The sequence below is a fragment of the Botryllus schlosseri genome, chromosome 8 (assembly GCF_051294905.1).
Source record: "Botryllus schlosseri isolate E-star chromosome 8, Bs_hap1, whole genome shotgun sequence".
NCBI classification, from domain to species: Eukaryota; Metazoa; Chordata; class Ascidiacea; order Stolidobranchia; family Styelidae; genus Botryllus; species Botryllus schlosseri.
Window position 1 is genome coordinate 12,852,180 of NC_137243.1, and position 18,786 is coordinate 12,870,965.

An 18,786-nucleotide genomic window follows, 5' to 3' on the forward strand; every position below is an offset into this window, starting at 1 on the left:
AAGCAGTTATGCTGTGGGGATGATAACCAGTATCTTTCGGAAAAGCTACGAGTAGGCATCAAGGAACACAATGAACGGATGGACAGGATGCAGCAAGAGTTTGAAAGGAGCAAGGAGAGGGAGCGACAGTTAGGGTTAACTGTTCTCCCTGGATTAGATGCTATCCTTGGTGGGCTGCTATCGGTGAGAACGAGTCTTCGGAGACGGAAGACTGGAAGTGTTGGCTCAGGTTCTCTGAAGAGCTCGCGTGAAGAAATTGCTGCAGTGCCTGGTGTTACCAAATCTGTCGGGTTGCCACGGAAGCCGGGTGGCGGAAAGCGAGGTGTCGTTCGCGGAAAAGACAGATTCGGGGAAGCCGGTGTTTGTAAACGCAAACAGGAATGTGCTGCTGATAGAGTCGTGAAAGGCAACGGGTCGAGTTTGCCTGGGACCAAGCAGTATGGAGGGAACTGTCGCGGTGACGATGACAGATGGAAGGCTGATGCTGCTGCTGTTACGGCTGTCTCGACGGTACGATCAGGGCTGATCGTGGAAGGCAACGGGTCGTGGTTGCCTGGGGCTAAGCAGCACGGAGAAGTCTGTCGCGGGGACGATGACAGAGGAAAAGCCGATACTGCTGCTGCCGTTGATCCTGTTTGGACGGTGCAGTCGGTGCTGGTCGTGGAAGGCAATGGGCTGAGTTTGCCTGTGACTGAGCAGCAGGGAGAAGTCGAACGTGGCGATGTGAAAAGTGAAAAAGCTGACACTGCTGCTGTTAGGACGGTTTCGACTGTAAGCTCGGTATTGATCGTGGAAAGCGATGTATCGTGTTTGCCTGGGATCAAGCAGCAGGAATGTGATTGTCTCGTTGGCATAAGCGAGGCTGCGTGTGACAGAGGTGTCGAACTGACGGGGTATGAGCGTGATGATGCTCATTGGTGTCGGCCTGGAACCTGCGGATGCTTCCTGATGGAGGGTCGGAGGCTGACTGTAATTGGTGGAGTGACGTGACCGGATTGTGGAAGTCGGGATGCACTGTGATGACGACTTCGGAATGGACGTTATGGTCAACGATATTGCATTTGATTTAGCGGAACGAAGTGTAATAGGTCCTTTCTTGTGTGTTGTTGAGCTATTTACGTTAGCTGGTACTTGATGCATGGTTGGTTGCTTTGTAGGTCTTATTGTGTGATTGAGATTTTTAGGGAAAATCCAATCAAGAAAGGGGAGGGTAGTGTAACATCCTGGGAATTGATTAATGTAATGGATCAGTGATTGCATTGTTGGTCACAGTTGATTGACTAGTGTGCGCTTTCTTCGCGGAAGGTGGTAGAATGTTCTTCGCGTTTCTGGCTGCACGTGTTATTGAGTGCGCGGTCGTTTAGTAGGAAGCTTAGGAATGCTTGTGAACTGGGTATTTGTACTTGCAATGTAGTGTAGTGCCTGTATATCTCTGTGAGGTACTGATTGGAGTATTTGGTTGTATTAAGTGGCTTGGTATTAAATTGGTAACTTGTAAATACTCCTGGGTGTACTTGATGGCATGCTGGTGGTAGCGGGTCGCCGACGAGAGGGTTTCTGAACCGAAGAACAACGACGTCCCTGTTAGGTCGACAGCGCCGTATCAGGGTCGCTACACTATCTTCTTTACTTTCATTCAGTGTGCATGCCTCCTCTTTACATCGCCTAGGCCAAGGTGGGTGTCTGATTCCATAGACAACTTCTAGTCGCTTCGACATCTTCCTTTCTTTTCATTGTATCGCATTTTTGTGGTGTATTGAAATGATAAAATTGCTAATAAACCAATGATGATGATGAGGTGTTCAGCAAGAGAATTATTCAATTGAGTAGCTTCAGCTGCCATAAAATACTCTACCTTAAGGGTGGTGGCATACAAAATTGGTCCCAATTGAGGACTCAGAGAGGCTACTTCGACGTTAAAGCCACTCCGATCTAAATCCTTGTAGCTTAGATTAAAAAGGCACATTATTCGTAGCATATGACATGACCTTATAAGGAATAATCTTCTCCATAACTTTGTGCCTTTCTGGGCATTCTGCACAAATACTTGACAGACATAGCCTACTATAAAAAAGAGTCAGCCGGGGCCTACGACAAGTTATCGAAGGTTACCATCGCGGATTTGTCTTCTTTTTTTACAAAATTAAAAGTGCCCTCGGAGGACGCCTAGATGTCCTTATTTTTGGGAATTGTCTTCTTTTTTTTTCAGAAAAAATATTAAAATGCCATGAAAAAGTATAGGCTACTTCTCGGTAAAATTGGTAAGCAAAATTGTAGAAAAGTGGTTAACCCGGAAGTCGATCTAAATGTCGACCAGTATTTTTAGTCAACACTGCAGTTCAACAGTTTTCTTAGCCGGTACTGGAGATTTCAGAATATTTGAAAAGTGCCCTCTTTTTCGGATCTCAAGATATGGTAACCCTATAAAGTTATCGCATCAGCTATACACGTATTCGACAGTTCATTGACATCTTCAGACCGGTGCAAGATGCGGTACCGTATCACTCAAGGTATCGGTGTATCGAGGGTACGACGCAATTATAATATCAGGATTATTTCCGTTGTTGAAAGTTAGAAATTTCAGCACAAATTAAACTCGATCATTGCAAGTTCAAGAAACATAACAAAAATGTAAATTTTATACCGTTCATCGTCCAGGAATCCAAAAACCAGCCTTGAATTTTGCATTTTCATGGATTTGGTATGGTGTCGGAAAAATAAAATCGAGAAGAAGCGCTATGCCTCATCAGGTCAGCAGCAACCACGAAAGTGCAGAGCGTTGCGGCAATAGGGAATATGTTTGCTTCGATGAGGTTGGTTCGAAGTGCAATCGCGGCGTGGAGAAACATTGCGATGATAATGTTTATAATGGTATGCTGTTACATTGGACATTAAGCTTTTAAGTGGATGCCAGGGAGACCGTGCCTGGTCGTTTCTGTATCCCCCTACCCCTACGTGTTGATTACATTGCTATGGTCATACTGTATATAGCATTGTAAAAGCCACATTGTGTGTCTTGAGAGGATAAAAATAAGATTACCGCTGAATGATATTATCATAGCCTCCCCTGTGATATTATCATAGCCTTTATAAAGGCTAAGATGTTATTATCTCAATAGTTTCCGGATATTTGGGATATTGTAAACCCGGATTTAACTCTATGGTGCAAACGGAGTCAGTCGATGGTCGATCAAAAACCGCCGTATATTACTCGAGAAATGTTGATTTCGCCACAAAAAGATATAGCGTTTTATACTTAGTGTTACGTGTAGTTTCTCACCGTTTCGAGAGTAATATAACACTTTGTTGTGTGTAGACCGCTTGATCAGACCCAACTACAGCATCAGCGTGTAGATTTCAATGTCTGCTCATTTCTCAACTATAATTGCAAGACGACAACTCCATTTCTTCGTAGTATACCGTAATAATTATGGTACAGAGCAGAGCTTTCTCACTGCGAGTGACCTATATGGAAACAAATCAAAGTTGTATGTATCATGCTACTAACTAACTAGACGCTACTTGAAAATTAAAATAGCTAAGCATATCCGTCATTAATTAAGCATCGGCTCGTGTATATCTCTCATCTTAGCCTTAGCCCTTAGGTAAGTCAGTTTTCAATACCAAGAGGGCTAAACGGAATTTGACAACATTTTAATCGAGTTCTATCATTTTTCTATAGCTTCATATGCCATAGGTTTCATATACACTATCTGTAGAAGTATGTCAGGGGGTGTGGTTGTACCTGATATTTCCGAAACGTGCTTGCATGGTAGTGGAACAATTCCCACCGACGACGAGGACGTCAAAATGTCTCAGGATTTGATTTTGCAAAATACCAGGAACGTTATACAAGGACTGGATCAACTAAAAACCGAACATAATTCTATTTTACACAGGTATGTGAAGATTGTGAACAAATGCATCAAATTGTTAACTCTCAGATACATAAAGCCACTCTGGAAGCTATGGCCTTGGAGACATGGACACTATAGGGATGAATACAATTATGTCCGTGTTAGACTTGAAGTGAAATGTTAGCTTTATTGTATCTAGTGCTAAGATGCCTTTGAAACTTCTCTAGTAGGCCCAGCCATAATTTTTGTTCCCAAATTTGACAATTGTAATACTATATTTTTATTTTTCCGTGTTTTTCTTTCAGCCTAGTTGCAACCTTGAACGCGATACGGCGAGAAAATGACAAAGACGTGAATCTTGTCGAAGAAAAGTCGGTCATTATTAAAAAATCCCTAGAAAGCATTGAGCTGGGTCTTGGGGAAGCTGAGGTGATTGGAATTTGTTTTTGTTCGATTTTAAACAGTACATTGTCAAGATATGTGTGTTATGCTCGAATGCAAGGCTTTCATTTTTATTGTTATGGAGGTTATCGTGACCTAAAAAGTTATTTAATTGAGTAGGTTACATATACTTGCATAATTTTTGGTCTACTTCCATTTAAGCATGAACAGTCTTTGAAGCCAAATTCATTACCGTACTTTTGGTATTTCATGTTGACAAAACGGTTTAGGCCTATAGGTAATTATATATCTATTTATATCACTTGGGCTACAAAATTTTACTTATCACCAGAATCAGCCTGTTCGAAATAATAATATTCAAATTGCTATTGTTGGATATCGACAAATACAGTTTTTTTTTATATGATTTAATCCAGTGTCTTCGAATCTCCAGGTACTTATTTTCTTTTCATTTCACATTTCCTGTCAATATCAGTTGACAACTTTGACCACAGCTAATGAAAGTCACACCAGACCATCAAACCTGTGTCGTTATGGGATACTTTATATGTATATTCAAATGATTATAAAATCTCATAATTTGTTGAAGGAAATAAAAGATCAAATCAGTGTTATGTCTGAGGTTAAGGAATTGGGCCCTCGGACATTGTGCCCTCTAGTACTGCTGCAGCTCCCCGATACATTCCTAACAGCCCAGTATTGTATTCAAGTCCCTTACAATATCCGCTAACCATAAATAGTAAGTTGATGCCTTAGCTTGTATGTCTGGCCAAGCTTTGACCACCTGTGGAGTTGAGTTCAATATTGCTTCCTGTTTTTACGTCAAGTGATTAGGCTACAAACATCTTTTGCTTATCAGAATGAACCAGTGCGATATCAAATGTCGCTCTTCTAAATTATTTGTCAATCGCGATCGAACGTTGACAATTTCAGATGATCGTTGCACTGTCTTGTCATTTCAACACGATTGAATCGGAAAAGCAGAAATTAAAAGCTCAAGTGCGTAGACTTTGTGAAGAGAATAAGTGGCTGCGTGATGAACTTGCGTCGACACAACACAAGCTGCAGATATCTGAACAAAAGGTGAATTCTGTATAGCGGTTAACAGTATGTCTTATGTTGCTGAGACTAGTTAACATTCTCCAACCACCGATTTTCCCCTCCATTTAATGTTAACGTTCACCTCTCAATGTTTCTTTTACCACTGTGGCGACTTGGTGACTATTGATGAATATTGAAGGATATCCATCCAGGGTTGTCATATTGGTATTTCCTACAATGGTCAAACTATATAGGGTGGTGAAATTAAATCTACACTTCGAACGGCCAAATATTCTGGCAAAACAACACATTGACTTCACACCAAATGGCGACAAATCATCAATTAAAATGTAGTTTTAACTCATTTTAGTGTATACGCACCATGCTTATTCAGTTTTTCTAGATATACATAGTTAAATACATAGTTAGTCACTTACTACTACTAGAAATACATGTGCCAAGCAATCCGTATATAAAATCACAGTTCCTTTCATGTCGTCTCTCAACGGTTAGAATTTCGCTGTATTCACGTCTATTTGGTCACAGAAACTAGCGAGCATAATCGTGAACGCTCGGGGGGGGGTACGAAACCAATCTTTCTAAGTAACATAAGTTACGTAATTTTGGCTCTACTGCCGAGTACTTGCCTGTAGACCTGTTACTATTGAGGGTGACATATTAGATTACGCCACTCAATGTAGCCCATTTCAAGTATGAAGCGTATGTTCTTGAGCTGTATTTGTTGAATAAGCTACTTGTTACTATTTTTTGGATTGCCACTCGCAAGAGAGTAGGGGGGGTGCCTTATATCTGAGTTATGCCTTGTGTATGTGGAAAACCATTCACACATGATACCTTGCATCATCTATTTGCTGTGAGCAACTTGAGTGGATTGAAGTGTAGCGCAAAACTATTGAGATAGTGCTAGCCAATTAGTAGTGTGATTTTCACGGGACGAAAGTGTACCCTGCGACTTGCAAGGTACATATGCCGCCTGGCAGTGTGAAGAAAATCCTGCCGACATTCCTATTGGTAATGTTGCTTTTGAAATTACCGTGAAGTGTGTTCAAGTAATAATAATTCATGAAACCTTATCTTGCTGTACCAATCTTTACCTGTTCGTATCGTATATTTCCAGAATGTTCAGCTTGAAGAAGAGAAAAAACATTTGGAATTTATGAATTCCGTGAAAAAATTCGATGACGAATCCACCAATGAGGTAAGCCGCTCTTCCTTATCAATAATTTAAAGTGACGGGCTCGGTGTGATCAATACGATAATGCATAATTGAAAGTGGATATGTATAGATAGATTGCCTTGGCAATGATCTTTTGAAGGTGACTGTATTTGAATTTACTTTCTATGTGATGCGTTAGCGTGTTTGTGTTATTGACAATAGGCCAGATATACTTTCCCATCCTTGTTGATATTGTTTCCATGTACCCGGTCGTTTAAACTTAGCCAACTTTATATAATTGCTGTCAAATTGCCTGTAAATCAAATATGAAAGCATCAATCAACTCGCTGAACCATTAGCAATGCAAAATCATAATTATTCACATTTTGCTAAATTTTCGCAGGTTGATGTGTCATGTTTACACGGTAATCGGGACTAGAAAACATTTATGATATAAACTTCTTCAGAAGGTTTGTTTTGATATCTGTCGATATTCCCCTCTGTGTATTCACATGTGTATTTGAATACACATGCGTTGCAGTATGTGGTGACAGATATTGTCTTCTTATCCCAGTGGATCAATTCAGTTTCAGCACACATTTTTAGCAGGGTTTCGAGATTATCTCCACATGAACTGACAGAATAGATTTGGGAAGATAACCCAATGATCTCTCTTGCGTACGATGTAGCCAGATAATTTTGAATCTATAATGCCTTATTGTTTTGTTTCTTCTGGCTAGGTAGCAGGGAAGGCCAAACCTGTCTTGTGCGGGGCGACATGTGTGCTCTCAAATTATCCGACCGGCTTATTTCCAGGATAAAGACGCAAAACCCAATTCCGGCAGCATCGAGGACCTTTTTAACGATGGCGACATGGCCAAGTCTACCGCGTCCCCGCCAGCCAACCAGTCCAGCGCAGCATCTGTGGTCAACGGTGGCTATGAGATACCGGCCAGGTAATTGGGTTTTCACCCTTAGTAATGGAGTACTTTTACTGAGTACTCGAGTAGGTATGATTTTATACTATTACCACTTCTACTTGTCAGTTTTTTGGCAAAATTCTTTAACCGTTTCGCACCGGCGTGTCTATTTTTCGACATGCCGGTACGAGAGAAGAGTACCGTAATTGAAGCCACGATATATTACATATTAATCGTGCTGGGTCGTTGCTGTTCATTTCTGTGAATATATATTGTTCGTACTAGTTCATTGATACCTTGTTATTTGATATTTATTACATCGAAGACGTGAAAATCGTATATCAAACACCGTGGATAAATATGTTGCAAAATACAATGTGTCGGCAATTCGCGCGTCATTGACCACTCTCAGATAACGTTCTGTATGTTTCGTTCTAGCCGTCTTAGGGCATAGTTGTTTCATTATGTGAATAGCTAGTGTCCATACAAGTCCACATGTATCTTCATATCTGATATTAGTTACATCTAAGCTGATCAAAAGCTATGTGATAGGCCGCGTGACAAAAATATCCGCCGAAGCATAATTTCGCAGACACGCGCGTTCCTCATACCCGCCATATACACTGTCGTTCAGTTGGTTTTATTCGTCATAACCAGCTGTAGTTTGTTGCTATGAATAGCGATTGTCAGTTTCTGTTTATATTTTGCTAAAGCAACTATACTAGTTAGTTCTATACCGCTCAAGGTTATATTTGAAAACCGGGAAGCGAGTTCCGTCAGACTACCGTACCAGCTTCAAGCACATGGCTGAATACCCGTCACATAACGTGAAATATCTCGTGTTCTAATACCCCTAAACCTTCATAAATTGTGTCTGTGAATTGTTGTTGCCTATATGAATCTAAATAACGGCTAATGGTAAAGTATAATTCGGAATACATACAATAATACTGAGCGATTATACCTTCGCAAGAGCGTGCGTCTGGGTATACAAAGAGCTGTCGTACATCGATATATATCTTACGTTGTAGTAATGATAAGCATTTGCAGTAAATCATTATGGTAAGGACTGTAAATATCCGTCTACGAATACTAAAATGACTAATATAGGGTTACAACAGTTTGAGTTATAAGCCTTAGAAGTTCCCATACGCGCGCATCACTCGGCATGACTCACTCTCTCGGCGGCCTGCCGCGAGCTGACTAAAACGGTCGGTATTGTTTTGATTAGAAATTAGCGCCTGCTAGACGTAGACCGTCGACTCAGGGCTCTCTAGAACGATGAATTCCGAGCCTATACAACACACCAGACTGTATCGGCGTCGAATACCTATACTAAGGTTCATAAGGTCCGCAATTTAGCATTTCTGTTTCCAACCAACGTTTTCTCGGCTTGCTCTCGATATAAGTGGCCAGACACAGAGCTCGAAATGATTTGAGTGGCGCAATCGGATCCGCGTTGAAATTCTGAATCGAACGCTACCTTGTTTACTGTGCTCCAATCCCATTAAGGCACAGTTTTTCGATTTTAAAAATTGAAGTAAAATTTTTCGAAAATTGCAGCCGGTGCCATTCGGTTAAATATTTGAGATTTTAGAAAGTAGAGAGTAGCTTTGATGTGTGCTTGCATCACTGTTGTAGGTGAAATGGCCGCGACAACTCTGCGACGTTAACGAGTATAGTTTTGAAAACAGTGCCTATTTGTAGCGTAGCATCATTCGTTGTTTTGCGTTAGTCGTGAAGACGCACCGTGCAGTTTCGAACGTGGCCACGGCCACTTCCGATTGACTGCCAAAAGTATGCGGCCCATCGGCCAGATCTACTTTTTTAAGCTACTTGAGTACTTTAAAGATCTTCATTTTCTACTTCTATTGAATAGTATATTATTCATATTGACATGAACCAGAATATTTTCGGCTGACACTCGTCAGGGGTTATTGTCAGCAACTAGTAGAGAATGGCACAATGTACCATCTAAAAAGAGTACATTGAGCTTGAGCGCTCTCTCTGCCCAGATTATTCGAAATTACATGCCTGTGAAGTCATATTTTGTGATACGATTATTGATGATGATCCCTGACGAGTGTCAGCCAAAATGATTCGGGTTCGTTTCAATATGAATACGGTATACTATTCAATTGCATATTGAAGTTCTGTACCTCCCAGAAGCACTTATAAGTGAATAGAAAATTATGGCATTTCTTCTGCTTCACCTGAGTATCAACGCTGACCTCTTTGACCATCGCTGGTTTTCACGCAAATGGCCACGAAACCGAAATTATATTTCTGTATCGCCGGTTTCAGGCTCCGTACCCTCCACAACCTCGTCATTCAATACGCCAGTCAAGGACGGTACGAGGTGGCTGTCCCGCTCTGTAAACAAGCCCTGGAAGATCTGGAAAAGACGTCGGGGCACGACCACCCAGATGTGGCCACGATGCTGAATATCCTGGCGCTCGTGTACAGGTTCGTGATTCGTCGTGTGTCAAAAATTTGAAAACAATAATTGATTGAAATGAAAAATATTCAGAGATCAGAACAAATATAAGGAGGCGGGCAGCTTGCTGAACGACGCGCTTTCCATCAGAGAGAAGACGCTCGGGCCGGACCATCCTGCCGTGAGAATGCGTTTTGCGCTTTGGGGTGTGACGCGTGTTTTGAGATATGATATTGTTTCAGGTGGCGGCTACCCTCAACAATTTGGCCGTTTTGTATGGTAAACGCGGAAAGTATCGAGAGGCGGAACCGCTCTGCAAGAGGGCGCTTGAAATTCGCGAAAAGGTAATTTTTTTTGTCATTTTTTACTCCATAGCAGTGGTTTCCAATGTTAGCAAAATGACGCGATCTTGAGCGACAGGGGGTGAAAAGAACAAAACCGACCACGAAACCGACTGTTGTCAAGCAGGGGTTGGGTATTTTTAGCGGAGTATTCAGAATAACTCTATGCTTACCGGTTTTGGAACACCATTGCTTGTTCTAACTAACATTTAAGATCACTTTTACTCTCAATGAATTGTACTTGCTTTGAAATTAATATCTTCGAAATCTTGTCGATTTATCATGTCTTGGTGAAAATCGAAATTACTCGAGACACGTTTGTTATGCCAGATTTCGAAAGTCCAAAGATTTGTGTAATCTCTCTTCTGGCTCCCAAACCACATTGCGACAGTGTTAGTAGGTCGGTTGGAAAGTGTTGAATTTGCGTAGGAGTGAGGTTGCACGAACCATTGCTGATTGAGAATAGCATTAATTTATGGTGTTGTGTAGAGCAGCGGTTCTCAACCGCCGGTCCGCGACGACATTCCTGCCGGTCCGCGAGGTATATTACAATTTTATACCTTAATTTCAAGATGCAATGTTGAAGGCGACAAGTACAAAACATATACGAGCTGACTCATCGCTAAACAGCGCAGTTTGTGCGATCATTCGTTTTCGATTCATTCATTTCGAACAGGACCGTAACTGGGGCCCCCAAACCGCCCAATTGGAGAGGGGCCGAGCTTGAAAAAGGCCCAAAATTATTTTGCAAATGAGCATATATCATAGTGTAATTTTTTTGAAACTTTTTCAACATTTTTCAACTTCTTTTCGCGCTTTGTGCGATTTAGTGTCACCAAATGCCATGCTTATAGGTGTCCTTTTCCGAGAAATACGCATGATTTATATAGATAGACATTTTGGCGTCAGCCATAAGCGCGCCGCGACGTACCAACACAAGTTCAGGCTAACATGGGACTCCGAAGGTTGTGCCAAAAATTCGGCAGCGAGAATACCGATTCAGTCATGAACGATCGGAAATTTTCGCTATTGGCGCGATTAAGCTGCATAAACTTTCTGCTTACACTGAGTAGAATGAATGTGCTCACATGTACAGGTGAAAACATCCACCCAACTGTAGGGTCTGGGGGCGAAGTCCCCGGAAGTTTGGCTTATCGCCCTGTGTGGGCCCAAGAACAGCGTTTTTGGGGTGAGCTGACGAAGTAATTTTTCGGCCCGGGTTTGCGTATGGCCGGTACAGCTGCTGTAAGGTGTTGTCTTGCGGCACGCATTGTATTCGTAGTTGCCAGAGTAGCCTGCGTCTGGTGGCAGTGTGCAATGAACAAGGTAGCACGACAAGGTGCTTGGTTCTATTCCGAAACGCTTCTTCTCTCGATATTGTCAACGAGAAGAATATTATTCGTGTTGGCGTGGTCGGCTAAACCCATGGCCTTCGGCGCGAAAGACTGTAAACGACTCTCTGGACAAGGCAATTTTACCTCGACTCAGCAGACTCACTACCATCAAATCACATGGATGCCATCATGAAGATAATTAATCAAAACCCTCTAAATGTCACACTCTAGCACAGTGGTTCTCAACCTTTTTTTAGACATGCCCCCTTTTTGATAATAAAAAATTTCGCGGCCCCTGATCGTCATATCACAAAATCCAACTGGGATGCTAGCAACCCCAACAGATTGTTTGGTGGTATGGTCGGTTATGAATGTTAATGACAGAATAAAAAAAATATGAAATTGGGTCTATAGAGAGAGAAACACGCGTGTATTGGAGGTAAATCGCGCGGAACGCGAAAATTTTTTTCAGGTGACCGCTTTTTCGCGCCCCCTTCAGATGTTTCACGCCTCCCCCCCCCCAAAGGGAGCGTGCCCCCCAGGTTCAGAATCCCCGCTCTAGCACCATATAATTGCAAAAAACGGTTGCATACTTTACATTTTGGCTTCATTTCAATTTTGAAAGTTCCCCGGTCCGCCAGACATTTTTGGAAATTTTACCGGTCCGCGAGGTGAAAAAGGTTGAGAACCACTGGTGTAGAGTACATCGTATATGCTCTGATGGAGTCCTGCAGTAATTTATTATTTAAACCCTACCTGTGCTTTGTGTACTGAAAACGCTCTACAACCTTAACACCTTATTAACTAAACCATGACTCTAGCAGACTGAACGCAATACACAAAATTAATTAACAGCTGCGTAATGAAGAGAAATAATTATGGAATAAGGAAGAAGCAATCATCGCCACACTTTAACTTTTCTCACCTAGGTTCTGGGCAAAGAACATCCTGATGTCGCAAAGCAGCTGAACAATCTAGCGTTGCTGTGTCAAAATCAAAATAAATACGACGAGGTGGAGAAGTACTATCAGCGGGCGCTGAAGATTTACGAAGCAAACCTGGGATCGGACGACCCCAACGTCGCCAAAACGAAGAACAACCTGGTGAGATCTCGTGTTGATTGTGGCGTGTATCGCTTTCGACAACGCTGTCTTGGCTGGGTAACAGGCGGCGGCTTATATGAAGCAAGGCAAATTCAAGCAGGCCGAGTCGCTGTACAAGCAAGTGCTGACGCAAGCCCACGAACGTGACTTTGGTAGTATCGACGAGAAAAACAAACCTATTTGGATGCACGCGGGTAACAAAATCAAACCCCCACTCTACTAGCGCAGATCCAAGTAATATGGGACAAATAATTTTTAGAGGAGAGAGAAGCGTCTGCCTACGGCGGAAAGCACAATGATAGCAATGCGTATGGGGAATACGGCGCCTGGTATAAAGCCGCCAAAGTTGACAGGTATGCTAATTTTACGCGATATTCACGAATCTTATATCACTCTTTGATTTCTAATTCATGCAGCGTTTCGGACAGGTGATAGATTTTTCGCTTGTGTCTAATTTTGCTCCCGTGCACTGTACAATGTACATCGGGCAAAGTTGATGTGTACAGTTATTTTAGGCAACCTAATAATTTCATGGAGTGCCCAGTAGAATATGGAAAAGATTATTTTTGAACAACCATAATGTAACTACTTGTCGCGTCTAACGGCGTATTTTGCATCAAGCCCGACCGTGACGACGACTCTGAAAAATCTCGGTGCGCTATATCGGCGGCAGGGAAAGTATGAGGCTGCCCAGACTCTTGAGAATTGTGCGTCGCGATCGAATAGACAGGTGAGTGCTGTTATACGCACTTCAGGCTTAGCCTCTGAGATGTCGTGACGAGGCTTTGTGATTAGGATTTGGTAAAATGCGGGCTTGTTGTGTTCTCGATGTAGGCTGGCATCTTGTGTAAATTAGACATTTGAATACATTTTGATGCCTAATAGTTTCTTCATTGAGGTTCAAGTAGTCTTCGGGGAGGCATAAAACTTTATTATCCTTACCGGCAATGTAGTGATATTGCCAATTTTTTTCCACTCCAAGCTTCTGACTCTCATCTGAATATGTTGTCAGTCGACACAGTCAACCAAATTTGAAATGTAGATAAGTTTGTTGGTATCCCGTAATGATCACAAGCAAAGAGAGTCGCGAATGGTATTAAACAGACAAATTTGGCTATAAAAGTAACCGAATAACAACACAACAGTAATGAAATGTTCTTGGAGTATAGACAGATTCTTTCGGGCGAGTATGGAATTGGTGTTTCATTAGATCTCGGTTATACCCTGTTCATGTTCATGGTCTCTGTTAAGTCATGATGACAAAATTATTTCACTATATCGAATATGGTTACCTTGGACACCCGCAATTACCGATGTTACTCCAGACGAGAGTCTGTCAAAAAGCTGCACGAATTCTTTTTACAGTTCCAGGCATTCTATAATTTAATCTATATAACGCACATTCACAATCACAAGTAAATTTTCTTGGGAACAGTTAACAGAAAAGATTTGACACAACATAATCCAGCGTCGTTGCATTCTAGGCCCTGCAACTGGTCAACAAGACACAGATCGCCGAAGTGAATAAGTCCGACGGGAAATCTCCGTACTCCAGAGACGCAAAGCCAGACGAGGTCACGCCAGAGTGGTCCGGGGTATGTTCTTACATTTTTCCCTACATCTCATTGGTATGAGGCTTGCAGTAACCGGCATGTCGACACCGTGTTTCCATTTTGTGACGGCACCGAGACGCTGTGTTTCAGCATGGGATATCCTTTGTGTGATTTGGTTTCTTCCATCCGTCGTTAAGGACGGACAGGGCGCCTTGCAGCGTAGCGGATCGTTCAACCGGCTCCGGGCGTCGTTACGTAAGAGCAGTCAGCGACTCGTGAGCAAATTCACCGGGACAGGGACCGCGGGACCAGACCCCAGGCGGTACCCGCCGCTCAGCAGCTCGGGAACATCTAGGTACATGGCGGCGTTGATTTGTTGATCGGAAATCGGGCGATTGTTATTTTGATGCAGGGTTTCGAAATTTACGCGCCGGACTAAAAAACTCTGTCCCGCCATTTTAAACCGAGTGCTCGACAATGTTTTGATTCAAAATTTTCTCAAGCACTCAAGTTACGATTACGCGATAGGTTCGTGGACATATAAGCATGTCACATAATGGCATGCGATACACCTAGGGTCATATTAGGGTTTGTGCTGCTGGTCAGTAATGACGTTTTTGTAGTGTTGATGTAGGTTTTGCTTATTTGCGAGTGATTTTGAGTTTTGGCTACTTCTACTCGTACTTTACACTTTTAGATTCTTTAGGCGCAACTAGGCCCAACACATCATCCTTTGTTATATATTTAACAAGTTACTTATTCTGATCCATCTTGGCAAAATAGGGTATATGATTCGATTGAAGTCGAGTATTAGACGACATACAAAGGAAGAACGAAATACAAAAGTTCAAATATCTACGCTTGCTACGAATGTGATAATTGTAATATCAGTTACAAAATAAATACTTTCTAATCTGCTTACCATAACTATGACATATCGCCCTGTCATAATACTGCTGGTTGATCCCTATGCAACGATACCGTCTAAGTAAACGTATTCTACAAGTTTATATGCTATATGATAATGCTATGATCGGCTTCAATGTTGTGAATAGTTCTCTTTCAAAATCGGCGAATAATTTGTGCGCTCCTAAACATTGACGTCTGATACTCGAATTAAATCGCTACATTTAATACTTGACTCGAATTCGAGCAGGGAAACCTCTGTGTCCAGTTGTGAGAGATACAGCGCCACCATCAGGTTTTATCAATATAAAACGGTACGTCTGTAACAAATTTCTGACCGAAATCATGTCGGTCTGTTATCGGTGCAGGAATTTAGTAAGCGATGTTTATAAATGAGCAAGAGATAACTGATGCTTCTTATTTTATTGCCACCGAATCCGGGTAATGTTCAAATTGTTGTGTTCTCATCTCGTACGAAATGCCAGCTTGGCACAAAGTCACCCAAGTCCGCCATAAGAAACGCTGCATGGTACGAATGTCTGTTACTACATCATGCGAATGCCGATTCGAATGCATGTCATAACGCGACCGTGGCCTGATTAACCGCTGCTTTTCGAGTTCGAACCCCGCGCGGTACCGTAGTGTTGTTATTACCTGACTGTGCATGCCGAGGTATTTTGTGTGGCGCGGTGAGGGCCGTGGGATTTTTATACGAAATATTTTTGTTTTCTACGCAGCATGAAGCGGGCGACGTCACTCACCGTACTCAATTCTAGATCTGATCCGGCTGCGCAGGTGAGATGGGTTGTATATCTGATCTTCCTCTGTGTACTGCCGTGGGCGTAGCCAGGCAAAGGCGGTTTGTGGCCAAATGTCTGAATCAGTTTTGTGACCAGTCAAAGCTAATTGCTCAGAGTAACAAAAATCCAGGGATGGTCGAAGTTGGTAGCATTGCTGTTCATTGTTCATCACGGTTGTAACCAAGTCACAAGGTTCCGAGTCACAAGTCAATTTCACTTTTATAGTTTTGACTCAAGTCAGCGAGTAGCGGGTTGAGTCCGAGTCATTGTGTTGTGACTCGAGCCCGAGTCCAAGCCATTGTGTTCACTGTTCAGTTTTGAGCTCAATCCAGTTCAGCCCACTTTTCAACTCTGCTCGAGTGATATAGAATGGCTCGCATTCATAATATCGTAATTTCCTCAGTCCTAACAGTTTCCGGCCCTATTTTCCAAGTATCAGGACTGATAGACGAAATACCAATAATGTGGTGACTTAACTATTCTTCAAAGTTACAGTGTCTGTCTGGGCCGTCCTAGTCTCGAATCATATGACTTGGTTTGAGTCATGCACAATGACTCAAGTACAAGTCGAGTCAGTTTGATCATTTGAAAATATACTTAATTCAAGTCCAGTCGAGTCATTACAAGCTTTGTGTTCATGTTCACGTAGCTCTAGAAATAAATTTCTACTCAATGAAAAACAGAAAGGCATCTCAAAGATATTTTAAGCGGAAGCAGTAAATGAAAGGACTGAGAAGTGCTCGAGTAGTTACGCAAAGTAGATTTAGCGGAGGGGTCGCATACTTTAAGAGGTTAATCAGAGGCAGTTTGCTTTAAAACATACGAGATTTGTATTCGCGGCTGACACAAAATGACTGATGACACTACAAATGGGTGCAATCTTCGAATAATGTAGCTGCCGTGATACAGGGGCTTTTTATGGCAATTTCAATCGTAAAAGTAATGCAAAGTCATCCGAAAACTACTTCCTAGTTTTCTTCTGTCAAACCTCGGTTATTTACACTCGAGTTCTCATATATTTAGAAATAGACTCAATCCTGCTCATTACAGGGTAAGTAGCATCGGAGAGATGAGTTTCTTTTTCTCACCCAAGCTCTTCCGTTGAGATTGAAAACTTATTTTGCGTCTCTTATTTACGCAGTCAATGTCTCTGAGTTATGCACGTCACAAGTCACGAAATCGTGTGCACGGGGATTTGATTTCTAATTTCGGGCATACTGATCGTGCTCGCTTATTCCTGCTTCGTTTGTGGACGTGTTTCTGTTGGGACTGTCCGTGATGATATGGGGCGAAATTATTATTGACCAACCGCTGTGTATCTGATTGAAATCATTTGTTGCTTTTTGTCTGGCTTTTATTTGGACAAGTTCTGTTTGCCGTGACGGCCACTGATGCAGTTTGAGTGCAGAAATGGTCCAACTGCTGGCACTATATACCATTTCTGTTATTTTGAGTAGTTAAATTTGTCTAAGAAATCTTGTTTGCCAGTCAATGAGCTACACTCAAAAATGTTTATTCGTAAGAAAGGCTAATCTGTGACAAGTTAAACTTGTACTTATGCTCTTAAGACTGGAATCCCAGCCGATATTAAGGAAGGTCAACATTTACGATAGCAAAAATGTACGCCCTCGCGACAGGAGTAGTAATTTATGATCGAAAATTATAGTTTCAAAACTTTGTTCGTGCCGCTGAAGCCTGGAAACCTCAGTTGGGCACAACTCGCCATCGGAAAACATGCCACACAAGGCTTTTAGTGTTGGTGGCACACCGTTTCTCTCAAGTAGTGTTCTTATCTCACAACTGTTACGAAGCGCTACGACATAGAAATACAATGTTATTTTGGATTGCTTGTAACCGGCATCATACTCCCTGTGGCTGCAAAAAAGATGCATATGTGGACTCTGAGTCGTGTTGTTGTCTTCTCGCAGGGTTTAGAGGACAGACGAAACAGGCACGCCGAAGCGCCGTAGGACTGCCCGTGCTCGATACACGTTTCATATAACCTGCGCAACGCCATCTGTTAATGTTATGAATGATGTTATCCTTATTGTGCATGACGACACGTGATTGAATTTCGCCTCTTTTTGTTTCTATGCCGAGATGCTTATTTCACGATTATATACCGACTTACCAGATTGGTCGAAACTGACCAGGTGCTGCCCGTATGACTGTGTTGTAAACCCACAGTTTTGAGTAGTTAGTCGGTCATTGCATAACTCAATTAGACCGGAACTAACCTGATTATAGAGTGTGACCTTTGATCCAGAAAACTGATCAATATGGTTTGATACTGTCCAAAAATATCTCATAATTTTGTCGCTTCTGATGAGTACCTACCAAATGTGAGAATGCTCAAATCAGAGGTCGATGAGGAATATTGCTCCGTAAAAATAAGTATGTTGAATACCGTAGTGGTATTTGAGCGGAAACCTTGCTGTTCGATATGGAATTATTTTACATGTTTCAATGCACTTCCAGATAGTGTTGAAGATTTAGTTGTTAATTGTCTTTCATAGCGCGATCATAGGTAGGCCTATGTATTTCTCATCTACTGTGCTAACAGCTACTGGGGATGTAAAGTAATATTTCCTTGACAGTCGAATGTTTTTGTGGCCAGGACGCAACCTTTCTCTGCAATGTAAGCGTTTCCAGCGCCGGATGATGCTCGAGTCTCTTCGCCTGTGTGCTTGGGGTCGTCTGATATGTTCTCGTATTGTCTATAAAACCTATTTGACTGTACTGTTCTATCCCTGTCGAAAATAACCTAGTACTTCGGTGTGGTTAGTTAGCGTATGCGAATTATCGATTTGTTGGAACCTTGTATCCATTTTGACACTGTTTTTTGATTTCTTCGTAAAATTGCATGTGCATATAATAATAAATATACTATTGCTTTATGTGATATCTCGCGTGAT

General features: G+C 42.0%; 2 protein-coding genes across 6 annotated transcripts in view; both read left to right on the forward strand.

The window, feature by feature from the left end:
• Window positions 1–18,786, forward strand: part of LOC145444703 (kinesin-like protein KIF13A) — a 70,031-nt gene that overhangs the window by 42,020 nt on the left and 9,225 nt on the right. The gene's annotated exons all lie outside the window — the stretch shown is intronic.
• Window positions 3,659–18,773, forward strand: LOC145444457 (kinesin light chain 1-like). 5 transcript variants are annotated; one of them, XM_080322441.1, is made up of 18 exons: window positions 3,659–3,899; window positions 4,163–4,286; window positions 5,193–5,342; window positions 6,439–6,519; window positions 7,294–7,433; window positions 9,702–9,863; window positions 9,928–10,015; window positions 10,077–10,178; window positions 12,439–12,612; window positions 12,677–12,806; window positions 12,872–12,965; window positions 13,029–13,040; window positions 13,234–13,342; window positions 14,097–14,207; window positions 14,363–14,520; window positions 15,809–15,866; window positions 16,895–16,922; window positions 17,800–18,773. In XM_080322441.1, the coding sequence occupies exons 1-17, from the start codon at window positions 3,724–3,726 to the stop codon at window positions 16,898–16,900; spliced, it is 1,875 nt and encodes a 624-aa protein (XP_080178567.1). In that variant the 5' UTR covers window positions 3,659–3,723; the 3' UTR covers window positions 16,901–16,922; window positions 17,800–18,773. The 5 variants fall into 5 exon arrangements, with proteins under 5 accessions (XP_080178567.1, XP_080178565.1, XP_080178569.1 ...); XM_080322439.1 differs by lacking the exon at window positions 16,895–16,922; XM_080322443.1 differs by lacking the exon at window positions 14,363–14,520.